Source organism: Poecilia mexicana, unplaced genomic scaffold (genome assembly GCF_051168715.1).
Source record: "Poecilia mexicana isolate PSO_F unplaced genomic scaffold, ASM5116871v1 scaffold_21, whole genome shotgun sequence".
Lineage (NCBI taxonomy): Eukaryota > Metazoa > Chordata > Actinopteri > Cyprinodontiformes > Poeciliidae > Poecilia > Poecilia mexicana.
Genome location: NW_028263390.1, coordinates 23503876 through 23526347, shown reverse-complemented (window position 1 = coordinate 23526347; position 22472 = coordinate 23503876). Strand labels below are relative to the sequence as shown.

The 22472-nt window shown below is 43.8% G+C and overlaps 1 protein-coding gene across 4 annotated transcripts; it reads right to left on the bottom strand.

The window, feature by feature from the left end:
* Nucleotides 1-1951: 1951 nt before the first annotated feature.
* LOC106914507 (inverted formin-2-like) lies at nucleotides 1952-20841 on the bottom strand. Of its 4 annotated transcripts, none has more exons than XM_014981342.2 (24): nucleotides 20733-20841; nucleotides 17936-18085; nucleotides 17064-17328; nucleotides 14909-15024; nucleotides 12982-13141; nucleotides 11468-11501; nucleotides 11257-11398; nucleotides 9982-10114; nucleotides 9393-9896; nucleotides 9182-9312; nucleotides 9040-9101; nucleotides 8848-8950; nucleotides 8373-8458; nucleotides 8181-8281; nucleotides 7578-7648; nucleotides 7384-7491; nucleotides 7234-7304; nucleotides 6381-6501; nucleotides 6142-6306; nucleotides 5972-6056; nucleotides 5733-5894; nucleotides 4366-4905; nucleotides 2617-2679; nucleotides 1952-2440 (listed from the first exon to the last, which is right to left on the bottom strand). In XM_014981342.2, the coding sequence occupies exons 2-23, from the start codon at nucleotides 18062-18064 to the stop codon at nucleotides 2618-2620; spliced, it is 3351 nt and encodes a 1116-aa protein (XP_014836828.2). In that variant the 5' UTR covers nucleotides 18065-18085; nucleotides 20733-20841; the 3' UTR covers nucleotides 1952-2440; nucleotide 2617. The 4 variants fall into 4 exon arrangements, with proteins under 4 accessions (XP_014836828.2, XP_087857845.1, XP_087857846.1 ...); XM_088001719.1 differs by lacking the exon at nucleotides 20733-20841 and adding an exon at nucleotides 18391-18660; XM_088001720.1 differs by lacking the exon at nucleotides 20733-20841 and adding an exon at nucleotides 18247-18327.
* Between the last annotated feature and the right edge of the window lie 1631 nt (nucleotides 20842-22472).

Here is a 22472-nt window from a genome sequence, read left to right as displayed (position 1 = left end):
ATTAAAAGACTGCCCACAACCATGCATTTTCATTACATATGAGATGTTTTAATATTTAGGATAATTTTAATGTATGTATTTAAAGGTAAATTAAAATGATAATGGAAAATTAATTGTGGCAAAAATATTAAAACAAGAATATTAAAGAAAAGAATTAATCTGTTTAGTGATAAATCCCATTATCACTAAATAACGGATAAAATGCATCACAAATGATATATTTTAAGATAGTATATTTTACTTTATAAAATATCCATCCATCCGTTTTCTTACACCCTTGTCCCTGGTGGTCAGGCGGTGCTGGTGCCTCTCCAGGAAGAGGCAGGGTCACCTGTCCATCACAGATAAAATATACTTTATTAAATATATTAATTTTATCAAATAGCTTGTATGTATTCTATTAAAAGATAAACTAATTTAATTAAACAAAATTAACTAAACATTTAAAAAAATTATTGAAATAATTCCCAACGATCCCAAAGGGAAATTAAAAGTTGCTGTTACTCATGAATTCAAATTCTTCAAAAAAATTATTGTATTTAACCACTAAAACACAGCAGCGACATATTTCATACATCTGATTTTGATCATTTTGTTACATTTCTTAGTTTACTAATTATTTCATTGACATACTTTTATGTCCCATATATTTTTTTCATATGTGTTTAAATGTCTTGCAGACTGAAAGAGGAGCTCCTAGAAGTTTATTTATTTTCAACGTTCCTGTTTGTAAAAAGAGAGAGAAAGAAAAGAAAACCAGAGTAAAGCTTGTAGGTTGAGCTGTAGGTCGATATGAATGGATCTGTGCTCTTATTGTGAAGACGGTCACACTTCCGGTCTCCACAGTCGGCGCTCTAATTTACGTCCCGCATCTCGTTCAACAGGACAAACACAGAGCGTCTCCATCAATAAAACTATCGATATCTTCATTATCAGTGAAACTCCCAGCTGGAGTCACGTGACTCGTCAATGAAGCTCAGCTTGGCATTACGTCACCTCACTGTTGACACGAGGACGCAGCTTGTTGATGGTGATGATGTCATTGATACTGAAGCGAAACGTCACAACCTGCTGAAGGTCCGGCAGGTCCGACCAGAGGCGGCGGGAGGCTGGACGCGGCCCTGGGCGGCCGAACTGACCGGCCCAGTCCCATAAATCTGTTCAACTATTTTAATAATTATTTTAAAACTGGGGGAAGAAATGAAAGAGAAATAATCTGTAACATGAGTAAACATGAAGGACCAGGCGCTGCCAAACAAGACAAAAACACAAAAATATATAAATATGTTCCATCTAAAATGACCTTAGTGGTAAAACCCATATTTATTTATTTGTTCCTCAGTTTTCAGTCATATTTATGCATTTATCTCCCCATCATTCATTCCAGCATTTTTATTTTTAATATTTTCAAATTGTTTTGTAAAATCAACCAGTGATAATATTGACACAATGGTGATTGTTTTTAATTTCAGACATTTATATTTGCAATATTTTCTTGATATTTTCATGAATAAATCACTTCCTAAAGTAAAATTTAAATTAAAAGCCAAATATGCATCTATAAAACATAAAATAAATGTAGAAGATGGTTTATATAAGGATATGATGCACAAATAAATAAATGTAGGAAGAAAAATATTCAGAAATAAACATGTGGTTAAAAATTTATCACAAAATAAAATCACAAAATAAAATATAAAAGGTCAAATAAAACATAAAAGTGATAAATCTGGTATTTATTAATTTTATGTATAAAATGATACAGAAATGCATAAATTGATTAAAAAAACTACATTTATTTTCTTGATTTAAAGTCAAGTTATGTTAGTGAAGTAAATTTTAACAATTAGAAAATAAAATAGGGTTAAGGTTACCCTAAGCCATATATACTTATCCAAATCTTGATTCTAGGAAATTTAATTAATCCCCATAAGAAAGACGTAGAGACAAGTTTAATGCAAAGAGTATATAGATATTTATTTATTGTTTTACTGGTTCAACAAATTTAACATTTAATTTTGTGTCTTTTTAGCGTAAAAAATCCAGAAGAATGTGAAAATCCTGATCAGACTGGAAATCCTGCAGATTTAACAAACCATCAGATGGAGTTTTATTGTGACAGGCTGCAGGACAGGAAGTTAAATGCAGAAACAGGAAATGGAGATCACTCCCACACTTCATCACCTGACTGAGTTCAACGTTCACCGTCTGGTTTTACCCAGAATCCCCTGATCTGAGATCTGATCTTCAACCAATGAAACCAGGGCAAATCGGAGGTCCCGCCCACATCCGCTCACCTGACTGCTCAGGTAATCTGCATTAGCACACCGACGCTCACCGAACCAGAAACCAGAAACCCTACTCTCTGCTCTCCATGTACAGTTTTTATTCCATTTCAGATCTTTCCTGTTGCCATGGAGACGGGTCCTCCTCTGCTCACCTGGAATCATAGAAGAAAAACAATAAGTCATGACAACGTCCAGATGTTATTCCCTGACCTGCCAGGCTGAGGCGACGCGCCACCAGCCAGAAGCTTGAAACGGAAAATCTCAATGTAGAAAATCAAACACCTGTATGATGATGTCACAACCAATGACATCACACACATGGACTCACCTCACTGTACAACGCATCCTTTCTTCTGCTTGGGGCTTTGGGATCTGACGCAGTCATCGAGTCCTGCAACAAAAAGGGACGATTGGATTGGTCGGTTTGTGGCTGAACAGAACCGTTTGGTTCTGGCAGGTTCGGTCCGGTTCGTTCTAAGATACCCAGCAGAACCAGGAATCCCTGGAGCCAAAGGAACCAGGAGCCTCATGAACAAACAGCTGAAGCGCTTCCTAATAAAACATGGAGGATTCTTCACATCAGATTGCAAAAACAACAGATTTAGCAAAACTTAAAAACTGAAACAGGAGCGAAAAATCAAACCTAAAGAATCAATTCCTGAAGAACAAACGGTTCAGGAAGCTGTGTAATGACAGATCTGAGCCAGTAGAGGGCGACATAATGTGTATCAACATGGTGGAAATTAGCGCTTTAGCATTTGGTTTTGCTAAATTACAATGATGTATTAGGATCAATAAAGATAGAAAGCAAACAGAGGAGTACATTTCTGCCAAAAACCTCAAAAAGTTTTAGATTAAATCAGAAATTTTCACCCCTCCAAAAAACAACTAAAAAAAAAAGCAGGAAATGACTGACTTCCAAAAAGTCTGAAATTTTGAGACTAATTCACATGTTGTAGAAAAACTTGGACATTTCTGAGTTTCAGAAGTTGAAAATGTTGAACTTTTGAAACTCAGAAATGTAAAGTTTTTTTTAGTTCAGAGATTAATCTCAACATTTCTGAGTTTCTTCTGGAAAATGTCCTCAGGAATTGGTCCTGAAATTGTCCGTCTGGAGCCGCCTCTGGACACCGCTGGTCTGCCCGTGTGTTTGGGCGACAGCAGCCTTTTAGCCTGGTCTGCGTCTGTTAATCAGACATTACAGGATTTAGTGTTAGTCGGATCTTCATCTCAGATTTATTCTGCAGATTTTCTAACATTTGTTACGAAGCAGCTGATTGGCTGAGAGGAGAACCTTTGACATGTTTGGTCGTCAAACCTGATTCAGAAAGACTAGAGGTGACATGCAGAGACGTGGAATCACTGATGGGATTATTTGGGATTAAAAGCGAACAGAGGTTCTGTCTGAGTCGGGTTCTACCTCAGGGGAGGGGCGGACGGGTTCAGGCCCGGGAGGAAACCAGACCCACATCCTCTGTGTTTGTCCTGGCTTGTTAACATATTGACACAATAACATGAACAGTGAAATTCAGACGCATATAAACATGAACATGGCAGTAATCAGGACTTAATGACAGAAAGTCAAGCTGTTATGCTAAAGCAGCAATATGCAGGGGAGGGATCTGCTATTTGTATGGAAGAAAATACTTGAAAATAAATCAGCTTGAAGTTTTGCTACTCTATGGGGGTAAGCTAAGTGTGCTAAACGTCTTCAAAGATAAGCTAAAAATGAGCTCCAGAAGGATCAGTGGAAGTTCTTATTTGGAAAAATAAGAAGTGACCGTCTGATCATGCAGAGCCGCGGTTAGCGGCTTAAAACCTGCCTGGACTCGAGTCTTCAGAGTGTGAGTCTAAGACAAGTCCAACAAATTTGTTGTTGCAACTAAACTGCTAAAGTCTGAAGCACGAGTCTCCATCTGTGCAGGCCAAAGCCTCTCTGGTTGAAGCTCCAGTCTTCACCAGCAGGGGGAGACACGTGCACAGCAAGTACAAACTACTGTTGCAGATTAAGGTTGTGTCGGTTGCCATGCCAACAGGGCAGAAACCTGTCATCTCTGCTGCTCGGACGTTTCTGTACCTTTTGGACGGGTCTTGTGCGTTCTCCTGCTCGGACTCTCGTTTGGATTTTTGCCGTTCTCCGGTCCGATTCCTCTCACTTCTGACGAGGAGATGTACTCAAAGTCCGACCCATCCGCCACGCTCAGGCTGCTCCGGACTCTGCTCGGTGCCGGACGCTCTGCGCCGGGCTGGACTCCCTTCAGTCCTGAGGAACTTTGGGTTTCCAGACCCGAGTCCTTTAAAGACTCCTGACGCCTGCGCCTGGTCTCCTCTGCAGGACCAGCAGGAACGGCTGCAGGTGTTTGTGGGTTCTGGTTCTTTGGTGATTCTGTTGACCTGGGATCAGGACTCGTTCCAGAGGGCAAGGCCGTCGCAGATTGGTTGGAAGTGGCAGGAGTTTGGACCGCCTCCAACGGCTTCTTTGATTGGCCAGAACTTCCTGGATGGGAGGGCGGATCTTCCTGGATTGGCGTCATTCCAGATGTCTTCTGTGATTGGCTAGAGAGAGGGGAGTCGGGGTCCTCGACAGCCTTTGACCTCCGTATGGTCCCGGGACGCGCTGAAACACAACAATGGCTCCAGATTTAGAGCTGAAGATCCAACAGGACGTCACTGTTTAGCTGACAGTTAGCGCCCAGCTAAAGACACGTTGACTCATGATGTCACGCCCCCAACTTTCTGCTGGAGGGCAAAATGCTGCTGGCTAACAATGACTAGTATTGGTGTTAGCTGTTATCAACATAATGGGGTAAAACTGAAATGAACACCTGATATTTAAAAGGAAAAGGGACTCAGGGCAAGGTCAAGTAAAAGTTTTAATAAAAAAAAAAGAAAATGAGAGGAAAGTAGCTCAGCTATGCTAGCCTGACTATGACAACTTTAACATGTAGATGTGCTGCAGAATTCATTGTGTTTGAGTTCAATTAAAAAGCAAAACAAACGTCGACCCAGAGACCAACTCTGACAGATCATCTGTAGAGCAGGAGTTTAAATCAGCTAATCAAGCGCTGCTGTTAGCTTAGCCAATAGCAGCGGTGGCTAGTCTACCACAGTGACCACTCATTAATGTCAGAACAAACATAAAGCCAGAAAACAATAATTCAACAGACCAAATGCAGCAAATGTTTGCTTGTTTTTTGGTGTTGAATCCTGATGCATTAGTGGAGCTGTTGTCAGTCAGTTGCTATGGAAACAGGTCTGTTTGAAGCGTATGATTAGTTCTGAGTTATTAACGGTTTTTCTCGTTATTTTCGGCTGTGGCGCTCTGAATCTCCTGGTTTCATTTAGTTAACAGTTTTACTGCAGCAGCGCCGCTATGGATGGGAAATTGTCTTTTTTTCCCCCATCGTTGTTTGCATGCGTGACATTTCGGGATGTAAACCATACCGTGCACCGTGCCTGCAGGAACAGGAAGTGACCCCCGGCGCTGCCCCCTGCTGCCCCTGCGGGACGGCGTTCTGGTCTTCTTCAGGGCGTGGCCCTTCCGGATCTCGGCCATCAGGTTGTCGATGATGCAGCCTTCATCCTGCTGGTTCACCTCCCTCTTGACTGCAAGACGAGCATCGGTCACCTGCAGCCACGCCTCTTCTCTGATTGGCCAAAGTGCTGCTGGAGGCGGGACTCACCCATCCTGCCGGAGTCTCCTTTCAGCTGCTTCTCCTCCTCTCTTTTCTTCCTCTTCTTCTCCAGCTCTCTCCGGTTTTCGTTCTCCTGTCAGGTGAAAACGACCCGGATGTTTTGTTTTGTGATGATGTCATCCTGATGATGTCAGAAGCACCTGTGATCAGCTGCTCACCTTGAGGGCTTTGAGGAAGAGCCCTCTGAAGGTCTTGATGATCCCAAAGAGGTCGTCGAGGGAGAAGGTGGCGACGTCTTCGCACAGGTAGTCCGCCAGGTCCCGCCTCCTGTCCTCCACAGAGGTCATGACCTTCTGCAGCTGCTCACACACCTGCAGGCTCTCCTGGAGGAAAAGGAAAACCGTCATGATGCGAGTGAGACGAGGCGACGACGAGGGGGCGGGGCCTAATGACTCACCTGGATGGCAGACAGGTACTGCTCCTTTATGTCCTCAGAGGAAGAGGAAACTTTCTTCTCAGAGCTTTTGAGCCGTTTGGACAGAGAGGAGTACTCAGACTGGATGGACTCCATGCTCACCCTGCAACCAGAACAGGAGAGTTCACTCCAGAGTTCACTCCAGAGTTCACTCCAGAGTTCACTCCAGAGTTCACTCCAGAGTTCACTCCAGTGTTCACTCCAGAGTTCACTCCAGAGTTCACTCCAGAGTTCACTCCAGAGTTCACTCCAGAGTTCACTCCAGTGTTCACTCCAGTGTTCACTCCAGTGTTCACTCCAGTGTTCACTCCAGTGTTCACTCCAGATGGAGAATTAATTGTAAATCAGGCTCTTTAATGTTTTCAGCCCGGGACCATCTGCTGGTCAGCTAGCTACACAGACACAACACAGCTACCTAGATAGCTATCTAGGTCGCTTGGTATCTAGTGTGATGATGTCACTAGCTAGTTGTGTACCTAGTTGTGTAACTAGGTACACAACTAGCTACCCACATAGCTAGATAGCCAATTTGTAAGACAATTAGATAGTTTTACACTAGGCACTCTGTGCAATAACACAGTTTTTTATACAAATGGTTCACTAATCGGCTGCTGCCACGAACAAACTGTGATTTTACATCATTAACACTCGTTTAGTTCGCTCACTAAAGGAGTGGATTTTGTCTAAAATAGATTTTATGCCTCATTTGGTTACATGTTAATTTATTTACACAGATCTCCCAGGATCATGATGACACATAAAGACCTCCGTTTGAAATGGAAACTCATTTCTTTAAAGTGAATGAATGTGAGTGGAGATCAGTTGGTCTGTTTACCCAGAAGCCTTTTCACAGATCTGCAGGTCATCAGGCAGGTTGAGCAGGTCCGGATGGTCCTCCTCCACCTCCTGGGGTCAGATTAAAGTCTCAGGTTATCTAATCTGTGTCCAGCATGAGCAGCGTGAGCAGAGCGCCCCCTGCCTGTACCTCCAGGATGTGGTGCAGCAGCGTGATCCTGGACTTGTTGGCTTTAGTTTCAGTCAATCGGAGCAAAGTGCCGATTTTAAAGCCGTCAGCGTTCCCAGTGTGGGTTCCCTGAAGCAAAAATATTAAATGACAGCAGATTACAGCCGATTGTTCACCTGGATTCAGTCGTGTGTCCGGAAACGGAAAGCGGTTACATAGTTGAGGAAGTTCCCGACGCTGAGGATGAGTTTGCAGAAGCTGGGCAGGCGGCAGCTCTCCCTCACACCTGAACACACCAAACATCACGATTTCACACGGAGAAATGAAGCATCACCTCCTGTGTCAAAATAATCAGGTTAAATATGACTGAACACGACAAAAACTAAAACCTCTACAAGCAATTTGGTCTCATTTTTAGTGCAAATATCTTAGAGCACTTGAAATAAAAAACAACTTTCAGCAAATGTAGGAGCTTGTTTTTTATTAATTCCCTAAAATTGATGAAAAGTTTTAGTTGCACTGGCAGACTATTTCACTTGTAACATGGGAAAAATATCTGGTTATAAATGAATTTATCTCATACTTTTTAAATCAATTTTAAGGAATTATTTACTAAACATCAGCTCCTATATTTTCTGATGGTAAGTTGGTCAAATGTGCTGAGAAACTGGAGCAAAACTTTCTTCCTGTCTGAATCTGAACTCTGGTTGTTCACATGAGCAGCAGGGGGCGCCACATCTCTAACTGTAACCCTATGGAGAACTCTTCTTCAGGTGTTTTCAGGTTTTATTTTGTGTGTAGATTCTGTTAATACAGACTTTGGCAGGCCTGGTCCAGAAGTTCAGCTTTGGGTTTCAGAGTCTCCAGCACACAGCTGCTCTCTTCACACAGCAGCATGCACTCGATCCTCAGCGCGTAGCTGCACACACACACACACACACACACATCAGCAGGAGACAGGCGTGCAGGTGAATCATTACTTCAGCAGACAGGTGGCGCTGTCCTCTTACCTGGGCACGTTCAGCAGCTGCAGGTAAAACTGATCCACTGACGCCATCTTGTCTCTGTCTTCCTGGTGGGACTTCAGGTTTTCTATCTGAGGACAGACAGGTGAGGCGTCAAACAACGTGTGGACAAGTGGAACAGCTGCAGGTAAGCAAAGCCCCGCCCCCTGACCCAATCTGAAAGCTTCCTCTGAAGTGGGCGGAGCCAATAAACACAGACGGGCGTGTTAACGGCTTCCTGTCAAAAAGCAACTAGCGACAAATATAGCAACTTTTTTTTTTAAAGCCACCAAGAAAGCTCAGACTTTTTCCCCCCAAAAAATTGACCATCAAGAAACTTTTTCAAACAGTGAATTACACAAATGTAGCAAAATTTTTCAAAAAAGGCAACTAGCGACAAACCAGCGATTTTTTTCTGTGTTTGGTGCGAGTTATCGCTCAGGTGAGGGGGGAGCGTGCTCAGCGTCTGCTGAACTCTGACCTCGTGTTTCTCTGGAAGCAGTTTGATCAGCTGTTTGAGGATTTCCACATCGAACTTGGACCGGTCTCCGTTCTGGATCAGAGACACAAACTCCTCATGGGAACTTCAGCAGAAACAGAGCAGAAGAATCGATCAACGACTGAAAACCAGGAAGTGCAACCAAAGGAGCGTTTCTATTGGCCGGCGCCTCACCATCTGAACTGCTTCAGGAAGATGTTGAGGTTCAGGCTTTTCTTGGCGTCAATGAACGAAATCTGCGGACAAGGAGACGACAGACGGACAACGGGTCAGACGATGCCTTCAGGACCACAGAACCTGAACCGACGTTTCTCACCTCTTTGGACTCCGTTCTGGTCTTGGTTCTGGTTTTGGTCTCAGTGGGAGGCAGACTGAAGAGCTGCTCGATGCTGCAGTAATCTGGTTCCACCGATTCTGATGATGATGATGTCCAGAGAGACTGATGATCTGTGGACAGACGAAGAGTCCAGAACCTGACCGGGTCCAAACAACTCAGAGTTAAGGTAGGAGAACGTCCGCTAGCTCACCGGTTACCACTCTGGACGGGAGTTTCTGCCAGTTCAGCTTCTTCATCCGCAGGGAGGGGCAGGGGGCGGGGCTTGAGTGGTGGGCGGGGCTAAAATAGCCGCTGCCTAAAGTCGGTGCTGAATGAGCGGTGATCATTTCCATTGGTGGAGGCGGTGGGATCCCCATGCCAGGTAAAGGTGGAGGCGGTGGAGGTCCGGCGCCTGGTAGTGGAGGAGGTGGAGGAGGCGGAGGAGGCGGAACTCCAATGCCAGGTAAAGGAGGAGGAGGCGGAGGAGGTGGAGGAGGTGGAGCAGCTCCTGTGCCTGGTAAAGGTGGAGGAGGAGGAGGACAACCGGCTGCAGGGGGCGGAGCCTGTTTCTCAGCTAACGGCTGTAATTGGCCAGGAGGCCAGCTGAGCGTTCGGGTCTGCACCGCCCTGTCCACCGTTCTGACCTTCTTATTGGATGACAGATGTTTTGTGGGGAAGAGCCTATCCAGCAGCGAATCACCGGGGCCTAAATCAGCTGGAAACAGATTCAGACACGCTTACATCCGGTCAGTCATCCCTCTGGACCCGCCTTCTGACCCAGAACCTGAAACCGGACTCACTGTTCTGGGCCAGCAGCGTGGCTCGATCAGTCAGCGCCTCCAGAGCCAGCCAGATGTCGTTTCTCTTTGGGTCCACCATCGACAAGGCCTGAAGGATGGAGAGCAGCTGGACTGAGGACGGACAGCTGGACACCTGGACACAGAGACCATGGAGACGACTTTGAGACACAACCCGGTTCTTCACCTCAGCAACAACCAGGAACAGTCAATGGTCAGAACCGCCAGCCGAAAAGTTAACTATGCTAGCTGAAAAGTTAGCTATGCCAGCCAAACAGTTAGCTACGCTAGCCGAAAAGTTAACTACGCTAGCCGAAAAGTTAGCTACGCCAGCCGAAAAGTTAGCTACGCCAGCCGAAATGTTAACTACGCTAGCCGAAAAGTTAGCTACGCCAGCTGAAAAGTTAACTATGCTAGCCGAAAAGTTAGCTACGCCAGCCGAAAAGTTAGCTACGCCAGCCGAAAAGTTGACTATGCTAGCCAAAAAGTTGACTATGCTAGCCGAAAAGTTAACTACGCCAGCCGAACAGTTAGCTACGCTAGCCGAAAAGTTAGCTATGCCAGCCGAAAAGTTAGCTACGCCAGCCGAAAAGTTAACTACGCCAGCCGAAAAGTTAACTACGCCAGCCGAAAAGTTAGCTACGCCAGCTGAAAAGTTAACTATGCTAGCTGAAAAGTTAACTATGCTAGCTGAAAAGTTAGCTACGCCAGCCGAAAAGTTAACTATGCTAGCTGAAAAGTTAGCTACGCCAGCCAAAAAGTTAACTATGCTAGCTGAAAAGTTAGCTACGCCAGCCAAAAAGTTAACTATGCTAGCTGAAAAGTTAGCTACGCCAGCCAAAAAGTTAACTATGCTAGCTGAAAAGTTAGCTATGCTAGCCCTAACGCACTAATCACAAAATTAGTTCTAATGCTACAGTGTAATGCTAATGCTAAACTGCTATATCAACATGGTATTTAGCAGAAGTTAATGCTAACGATTTGGGCACATTTCTGCTAATGGCAGAGCTAATTTTTAGCTTAGCATTTTGCTCATTTTGAAAACATTTAGAACATCGAGGTTCCAGAAAAAAAAAAAATTTTTGATAAATTTGCTAATTTACTTTCAGATCAATAAAGTTTGGTTATGAGCTGCTGAGAATTATCCAATTATTTAGAGGTTTATTCATGCTCTTATTTTGAAGAACCTCCTGGAGAAATTTCTTTGAGGTTTCTGAAGAGGAACGTTGTTATTTTTGTTGGTGAGGAAGCTGAGCTGATGAAGAGGAGAGGACTGACCTTGGCGAAGAGCAAACTGAAGACTTCCTGGTGGCTGCTCATGTCGATCCCGCCGTACAGTCTCTCCATCTCCTCTTCATCGTCCGCCATGGAGTCTTCGAACGCATCGCACTGGATGTTGAGGTCCATGTCCTCCGTCTCTCTGGAGACGGACGCAGAGACGTCACAACGCCGCCGGACTCTGGCTATGGAAGCCATCAGAAACATTTACCTCAGCTTGGGGAGCAGATCCAGCAGCTGCAGCCCTGAAACACAGCAAGCGTCATGGTGAGACTCAGAGCTTAGAGTCCAACACGTCCAACACGTCCAACGCCTGTGGACCAGATCAAAACGCTCCAGCAGTCCGGTTAGCAGTGAGGACCAGACCCGCTGGCAGACAGCGATGGCATCGTTTGAATTTGAACCGTTCATCTGCACAGTTTAAACTCATCAACTTTAATTCCAGGAGATTTTTGCCTTTTATGAACTTCACTTTTTCCACAGTTACAGTTGCAGGTATTTAAATATCAGACAAATGTGCTGAAATATAAATGTTATAAATCTTCTTTACATTTTGGCCAGAGACGTTTATTTTTAAAAAGCTGATAAAAATACAAACATAAAGGATCGCATCAACTGAATAATCTACATCATACACGGCGATTATGTTTAAAAATAGACAATAATCCATAAAGCTGACCAATGTAGACTTCTGAATTCAATTATTGCAAAAAAAATCTTTATAAAATTGTTTTGCTAAGTTTTCTGGCATTTAAAAATAATTTTATTAATTAAAACAAGAAGAGTTTGGTCTGATTTGATTGCAGATGGTGAAATAGAAACATGTACGTCTCTTTTTATGTACAATGTTTGACTTTTCAAACTCAAATTCTGCTGTTTTTTCTCCCATAAAGATTTGCTCGTCCTTTTTTTTTTCCTTTTTTTACTGTTGAATGTAAAACCTGAGATCAGCGAAAGGCCAAAGAAAACATCTGAAACCTGAGAACATCTGTTCTGATCAACTGGAGCCAAACGAGACAGAAAAGCACAGAATGAGTCTAAACTTGCTGACATGAACTCATGATGTTCCCGTCACATCTGCTCACTGAGCGTCAAACATGATCCATCATTAAAAACTTGTCTGAATCTGATAGCAGGAGAATTTCCCACAACTGTTGTATGTTTGAAATGTCTGAGCTTGTTCTGCATCTACAGGCAGCCTGTTCCCCTCCTGGCCTGTGGGGGCGCTGCACCACTGAAGGAAACATGAAAACCTCTGAAGACGCTGAGCGCAACTGCCTTCTTTACCAAATAGAAACAAAATGGAGGCGTCAGATTTTTTCTTTTTGTCTCTGGCTAAAGACCACGACTCATTTCTCCTGCTAGCGCTAGGCTAGCACGTTTGTTTAAACGTTTTACATCATTATGTCGAATATTTAACTTCTTCGACTCCAACAGTTTATTTTCTGGAAGTGATTCATTCCAGGACTAAAGAATCTCTGTGTGTATTTTTGTTTCAGACCACAGATTTTACGACTTCTAATTTTGTGAGAGTCATAATCGTTTCATATTTATTCATGACCTGAAGGGAAACCACAGCCTGGCTGGCATGAACCTTACAAGCCGTCACTGGTCTGCAGGCTACAGAGAAAGTTTTATTTCTGCTCCCAGCCAGTCATATTTCTGAATAAAATGAATGCTGATTGGCTGAGGAGCACCAAGCTCCGCCCATCTGCTGGTCCGTACCGATGAACTCCTGTCTGAGTCGCTGTCTCTTGCGCAGGTCCTCCTGTCCCAGGATGAGGACGTTGATGACGGCCATCATGGTGACCATGTAGGGGACGCTGTCAGTGGCCTGCAGTTCGTTCATGATGACGCTGAAGCGATACTGCTGCTTCTTCAGAGTCTGGAGGCGGAGACACAAGAACGTCAGATCCAAACGACCGAATCGGATCCGAAACGACCGAATCGGATCCGAAACGACCGAATCGGATCCGAAACGACCGAATCAGATCCAGAACGACCGAATCAGATCCAGAACGACCGATTCTGATCCGAAACGACCGAATCAGATCCAAAACGACCGAATCAGATCCAAAACGACCGAATCAGATCCAAAACGACCGAATCAGATCCAAAACGACCGAATCAGATCCAAAACGACCGAATCAGATCCAAAACGACCGATTCGGATCCGAAACGACCGAATCGGATCCGAAACGACCGATTCGGATCCAAAATGATTGTTTATACAAAACAATTAATTTGAAAAACAAAAATATTTTAAACTAAAAGTTTTGAAATTGGAAAAAAAATTAACTGAAAAAAAATATGTTAAAAACTACTTTTCAGGTTCAACGTTTTTTTTTTTTTTTTTTTTCCCCAGTTTCAGACATTTTTTCTTTTGAACAAGCTTTATGGCCCTGATCTCTCTCCGTAGGTCTGCTGTGCCCAGCTGAACAGACAGAGGAAGCAGAGAGCAGCTCTGTTTCCCTCTGAGGGTTTGGGCGGGTCAGAACCGATCAGTCTCTTATCTGCTGCTACGCCGCGATCCTGCTAACAAAGGCAGCGATGAAACACTGATATCAGCGGAACGGCTCGCCTTGCAACAACACCAAACCCGAGCCAAAAGAACATTTGAGACGCTACCAGTTCAGACATTTATTTTCACCAGAAAAACGTTGAAGAGGTTTGGAAAGAAAAACTCCTGGAGGCTCTGAACCGACTGACTGCATGGTGGAAAACCAGCGGCACAGCAGAAATACTCTAAAAACAGCAACATTTCTACCAACGTTTATCCTTCCACTCAACTTTCTACCAAGATACTTTGTCATCAGTAGTCTTCCTCATGACCATTACATCATATTATTGATCAGTAATATTCTGATTTCCTGATAAACTGATGTTTGGGTTGTTCTTTACTTAAAGCTATAATCATTTAAAAAATAACAAATCAACAGTAAATTAAGTTTTAACTACATTTCAAATTTAAAACTTTCTGCTGCGAATAAGAAGCTGAAAGTTGCACTGTCAAATAGTTTGGGTTATTTAGTCTGTCATAAGAGGAAAAAGTCATAATTTCATCAAATTATTAATTTATAACTTGAATAACTTGATTAAATATTTAACTTGGATATTTTAGTTCAGTTTAGTTTATATAGAAGCTTTTATTTTGATGGTCTGCTTCCTATTATTGGCAAGTTAATTTGCTAAATAGCTCTACATCTAGATCCAACTAGCTAAATATTTATCTAGCTTGCTAGCTATTTATTTAGCTAGTCAGCTAGCTAAATAAATATTTAGTGAGGAAGCTAAGTGCCATTTAGCTTGGAGCTAAATATTTAAATTTGAGCTGGTAAACTAAATATTTAGCTTCGGACTAAATCTTTAGCTCGTTAACTAAATACTGGATTAATGAGTAACAGTTTAAATATGGCTGATGAATTAACTCCCATTTTTTCCTCTTAGGGTAAATAACTCAAATTATTGCTGTTAATTTTTGCCTGTATAACTTTACAAACATCACCGATCCGTGAAGGAGGTTTAAGTTGGTTAGCCATGCTGTGAGATGTTTAGGATGCAACTATCAGTTGGATTCAGAGCAGAAGTTTAGCAGACAGATCGGATGCAGAGGGAACCAGAGGAAGCAGGAAACTCAGCATGTGTGGCGAACCTTGTAGTTCTCGAAGGCGTCCAGGGTCAGGCTGCAGCCCTGGGGGTCGAAGAGGGCGAGCGCCGCCAGCAGCTCAAACACCTGCATCTTCACCATCACGTTGGACGTGTCCAGAGCTGCAGGGGGACACAGACAGAGGGACACATGGACAGGAGGTCAGAGGGCAGCGGCTCGGTCCCATGTTGGGCGCCAATCAGAGGAATGAGGCAAATTACAAGAGTAAATCAATCAGGACTCAGTCAGTTAGTTCATCTGAACAATCAAGTTCCACAGTCACAGAAATCTCCACTGGTTAAAGTTTCTCAGTTGTTTTACTGCGTTGGAACCGAAGCAGTCCGGTCTCTGTCCTCACCGGTCCTCTGACCCGCTCTGTACCCAACCCTTCTGTAGCTCCGTCTCTAAATTAATCACATCTGAAGTATTTCAAACCTCGATTATGAAATGTTTACGGTAACGACTCCATTCATCTGCCAAGTTCTGATTCCTTCCTAACCTCTCAGGCTACGACTTGTTTCCCCATTTAGTTCCAACAGAACTAAATATTCTGCACAGGGAGAGCTAATCCTCCCTCTGGGTCACAACGTATGGAAAGTTTGGTGGAAGGAGGATAATGGAGAGGCTCCCTTAGTTTCGATGAACGCTTCAGATGGTTTTATGAGGTTTGCTGGAACCATTTGGTCTCTTCTTGTGTAGAACAGAAACATTCTGGATTGTTTTAAAGCCGAGCCACAAAAATCATTAAATCAATTTATTAAATGATTAAAACTGGAGAGAAAAGCCCAGAAAGCTTCCAGAACCAGAAGACGGGAACTTAAACCGGATCAGAACGATGAGCAGAAACTTTCCTCAGGTTTTATCCGACAGCTGGTTTCACAGCCACTTCCTGCTTCCTGCTTCCTGTTTCCCAGGAGTAGGAAACAGGAACCAGGGAAAGGTTCAGGCTGGGAACAAACTGAACTGGAACTGGGACCAGAACCAGGACCAGGACCAGGACTGGAACCATGACCAGAACCGGAACCAGGACCAGAACTGGAACCATGACCAGGACCAGGACCAGGACTGGAACCATGACCAGAACCAGGACTGGAACCAGAACTGGAACCATGACCAGGACCGGAACCAGGACCAGAACTGGAACCATGACCAGGACCAGGACTAGAACCATGACCAGGACCAGGACTGGAACCATGACCAGGACCAGGACTGGAACCAGGACCAGAACCAGGACCAGGACCAGAACTGGAACCATGACCAGGACCGGAACCAGGACCAGAACTGGAACCATGACCAGGACCAGGACTAGAACCATGACCAGGACCAGGACTGGAACCATGACCAGGACCAGGACTGGAACCATGACCAGGACCAGGACTGGAACCAGGACCAGAACTGGAACCAGAACCAGGACTGGAACCAGGACCAGAACTGGAACCAGGACCAGGACCAGGACTGGAACCAGGACCAGGACTGGAACCAGGACCAGGACTGGAACCATGACCAGGACCAGAACCAGGACCAGAACTGGAACCAGAACCAGGACTGGAACCAGGACCAGAACTGGAACCAGAACCAGGACCAGGACTGGAACCAGGACCAGGACTGGAACCAGGACCAGGACTGGAACCAGGACCGGGACCAGAACCAGGACTAGGAAAAGGACCAGAACTGGAACCAGAACCAGGACGGGAACCAGGACCAGGACTGGAACCAGGACCAGAACCAGGACCAGAACTGGAACCAGAACCAGGACCGGAACCAGGACCAGAACTGGAACCATGACCAGGACTGGAACCAGAACTGGAACCAGAACCAGGACTGCAACCAGGACCAGAACTGGAACCAGAACCAGAACTGGAACCAGAACCAGGACTGGAACCAGAACTGGAACCATGACCAGGACCAGGACCAGGACTAGAACCATGACCAGGACCAGGACTGGAACCATGACCAGGACCAGGACCAGGACCAGAACCAGGACCAGGACCAGTCAGATGAACCGACCCGTTTCCTCTGCATGGATCTCATGAGGGCAGAAATGTTGCAGAGCTGCATTTTTGAAGTGCCGCAGCTGCAGGTTGTCATGGCAACCAACAGGTCGAGCTGCTTCCTGATGGTATCGGACCCGCAGCAGACAGAACCGGGCGGCAGCACCCACCTTGGGCCAGGGTCCGGATGTATCCCTCCTCATTGTCCAGGATGAAGTCGAGTCCGGCGGACGAGTTCATGACGCTGCGGATGCACGACACGCAGGTGAGCTGCAGCAGCGCGTCGGCGATGCGGGCGCAGCCGCGGCCCGACAGCCGCTCCAGCGCCGCCATCAGCAGGTCCAAACCCTGCAGCTCCAGGAACTGGACCATCCACGGCTCGTCGCTCTTCTCCAGGCGCCGCCGCAGACCTGAGTAGTTCACCACGGTGGGAACCTGCAGGCGACACGCCGCCACAGCGCTGAGCTCATCAGGACTACGGCTGAAACGATTAATCGATTACTTAAATGATGAACTTTTTCAGTAATCGATCAATCGCTAAGCTCCATGGAGCTTAGCCTTGTCTGGTTCCAAAACAAACCAGGAAGTCAAATTCTGATGGAATTAAAACCATCAATCTCAGGCTGAGTCAATTAATCATTATTAATCATTTATTGAAATGATCATCAACTAATTCAGTAATCGATTAATCGTTAAGCTATATGGAGCCTTAGCCTTGTCTGGTTCCAAAACAAACCAGGAAGTCAAATTCTGATGGAATTAAAACCATCAATCTCAGGCTGAGTCAATTAATCATTATTAATCATTTACTGAAATGATCATCAACTAATTCAGTAATCGATTAATCGTTAAGCTACATGGAGCCTTAGCCTTCCTGGGTTCAGGAAGTCAAACTCGGAATGAATTACAGCCATCAAACTCAGGCGATTAATCGTGATTAATCTATTGTTGAAAGGAATCGTCAACTAATTTAGAAATCGATTAATCGTTAACTGGAGCATCGCTGCCTGGAGGAAGTCGTTCCCATGGTGATGGTTCCTACCTGCAGCAGGCGGATGCACAGCTCCGGGTCGGCGTTCTCCAGGTTGGCCTCCAGCGATCCGTCCGGGTCGTCATCAGGACCTCTGGTTACTCGCTCCTTCACCGCGTCCCATCTGGTTCTGGACGCCATGACGACGGGATTCTGCAGAATCTGACCAAAGTTTATCAATCTGTCAGATTAAACGTGCAGAGAGGAGAAATAAACTGAGATTTCAGCTCCACTGGGAATTAATCCCCGTTTTCTGCTCATTTTTCTGGTTAAATGTTTAACTTTGCATCTCAACACGCCTGGAACCGTCAGTCACTGCTGACCTGTGACCCGGTTGGATCTGAGGAATCCAGATCAATGAGTCCTTTGTTCGGCCTCCAGAACCGGGCCCGGCTGCAGCTCGGTTCTGAACAGCAACAGGAAAGTTTAACTGCGATAAAAAAACACTTAAAGCAGATCAGACTCACATTTAATAAAGTTTTCAGGATTTTCCAGATTTCCATGGGTCAGATTCCAGACGGATGGTGAAGCAGCTTCATCAGTAAATCTGGTTGTTTTTGTCGACTTGGAGTCTGAAGGCTGACCGGGAGAGCCCGTTAGCATTAGCTTCCACCAAATACATTGCTAGTGTAGCACTTTAGCATTAGCTTCCATTAATAGTCCTTTAGCCATACCACTAAGGGTTTAACCCTTTCAGTTAGGGCTAAAGTCCTTAACTAAATGGTTTAGCTAAAGAGTTTATCTACGATGCTAAATGCGCGTTAGCATTGTAGATAAAGCACTCTAATGCTAGTGTAGCACATTAGCAATAGCTTCCACGTTGCTCTGATTACTTTAACATTCTATAAATCCTCAGGGACTAAAATAATTTGAATTTTTAATAAGTAGATGATCTATTTGCCTGTCCTCTCCTCTGAGACGTTTATCGATATGAAAACAGAAGCTACAGCTCATCGTTACGGTACGGAGGAGGAGGAGTCATGCTGCGGTGCTTCATAACTCCCACACGCATGTCGACATTTTAACGCTCCTTATGACACGACGATCAGTATGTTTCAGATGTTTCAGTGTCTCCACCTCACACTAATGACTGAGAAACACCTGATCGGTTCTGAACCAAACCAGGAGTTCTGGTTCTGATCCGACCCTCAGTGTCATGGTCCATGTCTCCCCGATTCTCACAGGAAAACACAGATTGCAGCAATAATTTCTGTAGGAGGTTGGGAAACACTGAATTCCTCTGCACTGAGGTGTGTGTGTGCGCGCGCGTGTGTGTGTGTGTGTGTGTGTGTGTGTGTGTGTGTGTGTGTGTGTGTGTGTGTGTGTGTGTGTGTGTGTGTGTGTGTGTGTGTGTGTGTGTGTGTGTGTGTGTGTGTGTCGGGTGGAGACATTGCTCCATGACAGACGGGGTGGAGCTCAGATTCCTGTGATGAAGGCAGCAGGTCAGATTGAGCTTCTGATGAAATATTTTAAATATCATCAGGAAACGATGAAAAACACGACGTCTGTTCATGTCGCAGTTTACAGCCTCTAGAAGTGTCTCTATAGAAAATCATTAAAATATGACGAGGAAAAACACCTTTAATATTATAAAATATAAATTTACAGTTTAGGATCCGTAAATGTGAAGTAACATTTATAAACAGTGACGTGTATTTCTGGGTCCAGAGCTGGAAAATGACCCAAGGACAGAAAATCAGCACCAAAATGACTTCAGTCCACAGTGGTGAACATGCTAACGCGCTAACAGCAGAGCCAGCTTTTGCCTTCAGCTTTAGCAGTTCAGCTAACTAAATGTTTCACTGTTAGTGAGGCGTGTTAGCTTTAGCAGCTCATGTTTCTGAGTCCAGGGTTAGCGCAGCTGACCGAGTGGATCCTCAGAACCTCGACAGAACTAATCTGTCCTCAGCCACAACTTAACGTTTCACATTTCTGTCCGACATGAAAATGGTTTCAGAATATTCTGGAAATAAAAACCTGGGAAGAAAACTAGTCCTAACAGCTCCTGTAGAGGTCAAAGGTCAGAACCAAAATCCAGCTGTGTTTTTCATTTAATCCGAGTCTGACTGCAGATGTTCTGGTTCTGTAGAAAACAACCAGAATCATGAAGACTACAGAACCCTGCAGGACGAAACGCCCTAACCATCCAGCCACAGATATTCTGGGATGGTTCAGATCAAAACAGATTGTTAGAATGGTCTAGTCAAAGTCCAGACCTGAATCCCAATGAGGAGGACCTGTAGATGTTCTCCTCATAAATTCCCAATGAAAGAGTAAATATTAAATGTAACAACATGTGGGAAGTTAATGGGGTGTGAATACTTAAGGTGAGCTTTGGGACCCATATGGGCCCCACTCACACCGACTGTCCCCCTGACGCTGACAGGACACAAATCTGACTAAAATCACACAAACAAAGTTAAGATTGTGGGTTTAAAGTCCATGTTGACTCGAACTGATCGGTTAATCGAGCTGATGGACCAAAGACAGAGTCCATAACGCTGGTTCCGATAACGCCAGAGTCCAGCAGCCTCCAATCAGAACCCTGAGAGTGATGAAGCTCTGCTCGCACCTGAGGAAACTTTACCCGAGTGTCGACAGGTAAAACAAAACAAAACATCCGGTTCTAACGGGACGGGATGCAGTTCGGTTCCAAAACTTAGAGAAGTTCAGAAACAAACAAACCAGCGTTTGGATTCAAACGGACCAAGCCGCGTTCTGCTCTAAAAACCCCAAACCAACCAGCAAACCAGGAAGAACCGAGTCACCGCACCGAACCGAGCCGGTCGGAACCAGCGGGACTCCTTACCGTGAGGTCGGCAGTCCGGCTGGGTCAGGATGAAGACTGCGGTGGAAACAGAGCATCAGAATCACAGCAGCTGATCTGCAGGGACTCCGCCCTCAGTGGGCGGGGCCACGGGATGGACAATCTGTAATCAATAATCAATAATCTGCCCCGATCCGCAGGACGACGGGACTCAGTCTGGAGGAATAACAATGAAACCAGGAGCGATGCTGAGATCCTGGAGGCCCGGGGCCTCAGGGGTCCCTCAGTTACTGATGTATAAACATTAAATACGTCCAGAATTTATTTCTCCATATTGGCTTTAAAAAAATTAAAGTAAAAATAAACATACCTGAAACCACAAGTTTACAAACAGCTTCTGACGTTAAATCAGAGAAAACATTTCCTGTTTCAGGTCAGTAAAATTATTTATATTTACTGCTAATAATAGAATCAGTTTTATTTATTAGTGTCTTCATTATTATTACAGTAATATCTGATCCATTAGAACGTGTTCAGATTGAAAATATCAGCAGGTATTAAACACACTTTTCATTAAACACATTTCTGTATTAAATATGTTTTTTATTGGTCTAATGTGATATTATGATCTTAAATGTCATATTTTCATTACGTAAAAGTAGGAAAATGATCATAATTAACAGAAATAAAGGCTTTAAAGCGTTCATCTCTGACTTAGTGATGAATCCATGAAATAAATGGATTTTCAGTAATTTTCTGACTTATTGGATTAAAACTGAAGAAAACAGAAAAATATTTGATTCTATTATAAGATCCATAAATTATAATCTAGTGGGAAAAGAACATAAAGTTAAAACTAAATGTTGTTTTGGATCAAAAATATAAAATATATCTAACTGTGTGAAAGTGTTGGACATATAAATGTAGTAAAGCATTTCAGAAATATAATTTATTTTTTCATATCTGACTTATTGCATAAAACCAACATTAAGCTTCTGTTTGTGAGAATTTTATATAAATTAATATTAGAAATTAATAAATTATATTAAATCAAATATTGAAAGTTTTAAAAATGAATGCAGTTATGTTTAAATATGAGATTATTGTTAAATTTAAACAGTTGTTTTAAGATCAAGTGATAGAAATAAGTTTGATTTTAATATGAAATTATTTGGAAATAAACTCTGCTATGAATCAATTCAAATCACTTTATAGTAAAATTTAGTCACACAGTTTAGATTTTTAAATGAAGAAAATAAAATATTTATAGTAGATATTAATTTAATATGCATACGGCCATGAAAATTTATTCAGTAATTATTGAGAAAACAGATTTTTCACTTCTGTTCAGTAAATAACTCGTTTGTGAATTAATGACTGAATTTATTAAATTCAAAGCATTTTGTTGACCCCAAAGGGAAATTGAGTAAATAAATGTAATTATTTGGTTGTTTTCTCTTGCAGCGCACCAGTTCCTCCTGCCGCCCACAGCATGGTGCTGCCACCACCAGACTGCCCAGCTGGGACAGTTAAAGCCCGTCTGTCCTTCAAACTTAACGATGCTCATGATGAAACAGACTTTTATTTCTCCAGAAATTAAACGTTCTTCCTGTTTGTTGATCGTTTCTTGTGACGGATTCTTCAGATCAAGTCAGAAAATGTTTCATTAGCAGCTTCAGCTGCACAAGGTCTTAATACGTCCACAGGTAGCCTATCAGGACCTTCCAGAGCTATGACATCATCCTCTTAAAGAGACAGAACTCCATTTCTACTGTAAGCTCC

What these genes read in the sequence shown, in the direction of transcription:
- LOC106914507 (XM_088001719.1), bottom strand. Translation starts at nt 18,426, where the DNA reads ATGGAAATCTGGAAAATCCTGAAAACTTTATTAAAT. An exon ending in TGTGCATCCGCCTGCTGCAG is followed by an intron (nt 17,329 to 17,935) that starts GTAGGAACCATC and finishes TGTCGCCTGCAG; the next exon opens with GTTCCCACCGTGGTGAACTA. An exon ending in GATCTGCTCCCCAAGCTGAG is followed by an intron (nt 11,399 to 11,467) that starts GTAAATGTTTCT and finishes GTCCGTCTCCAG; the next exon opens with AGAGACGGAGGACATGGACC.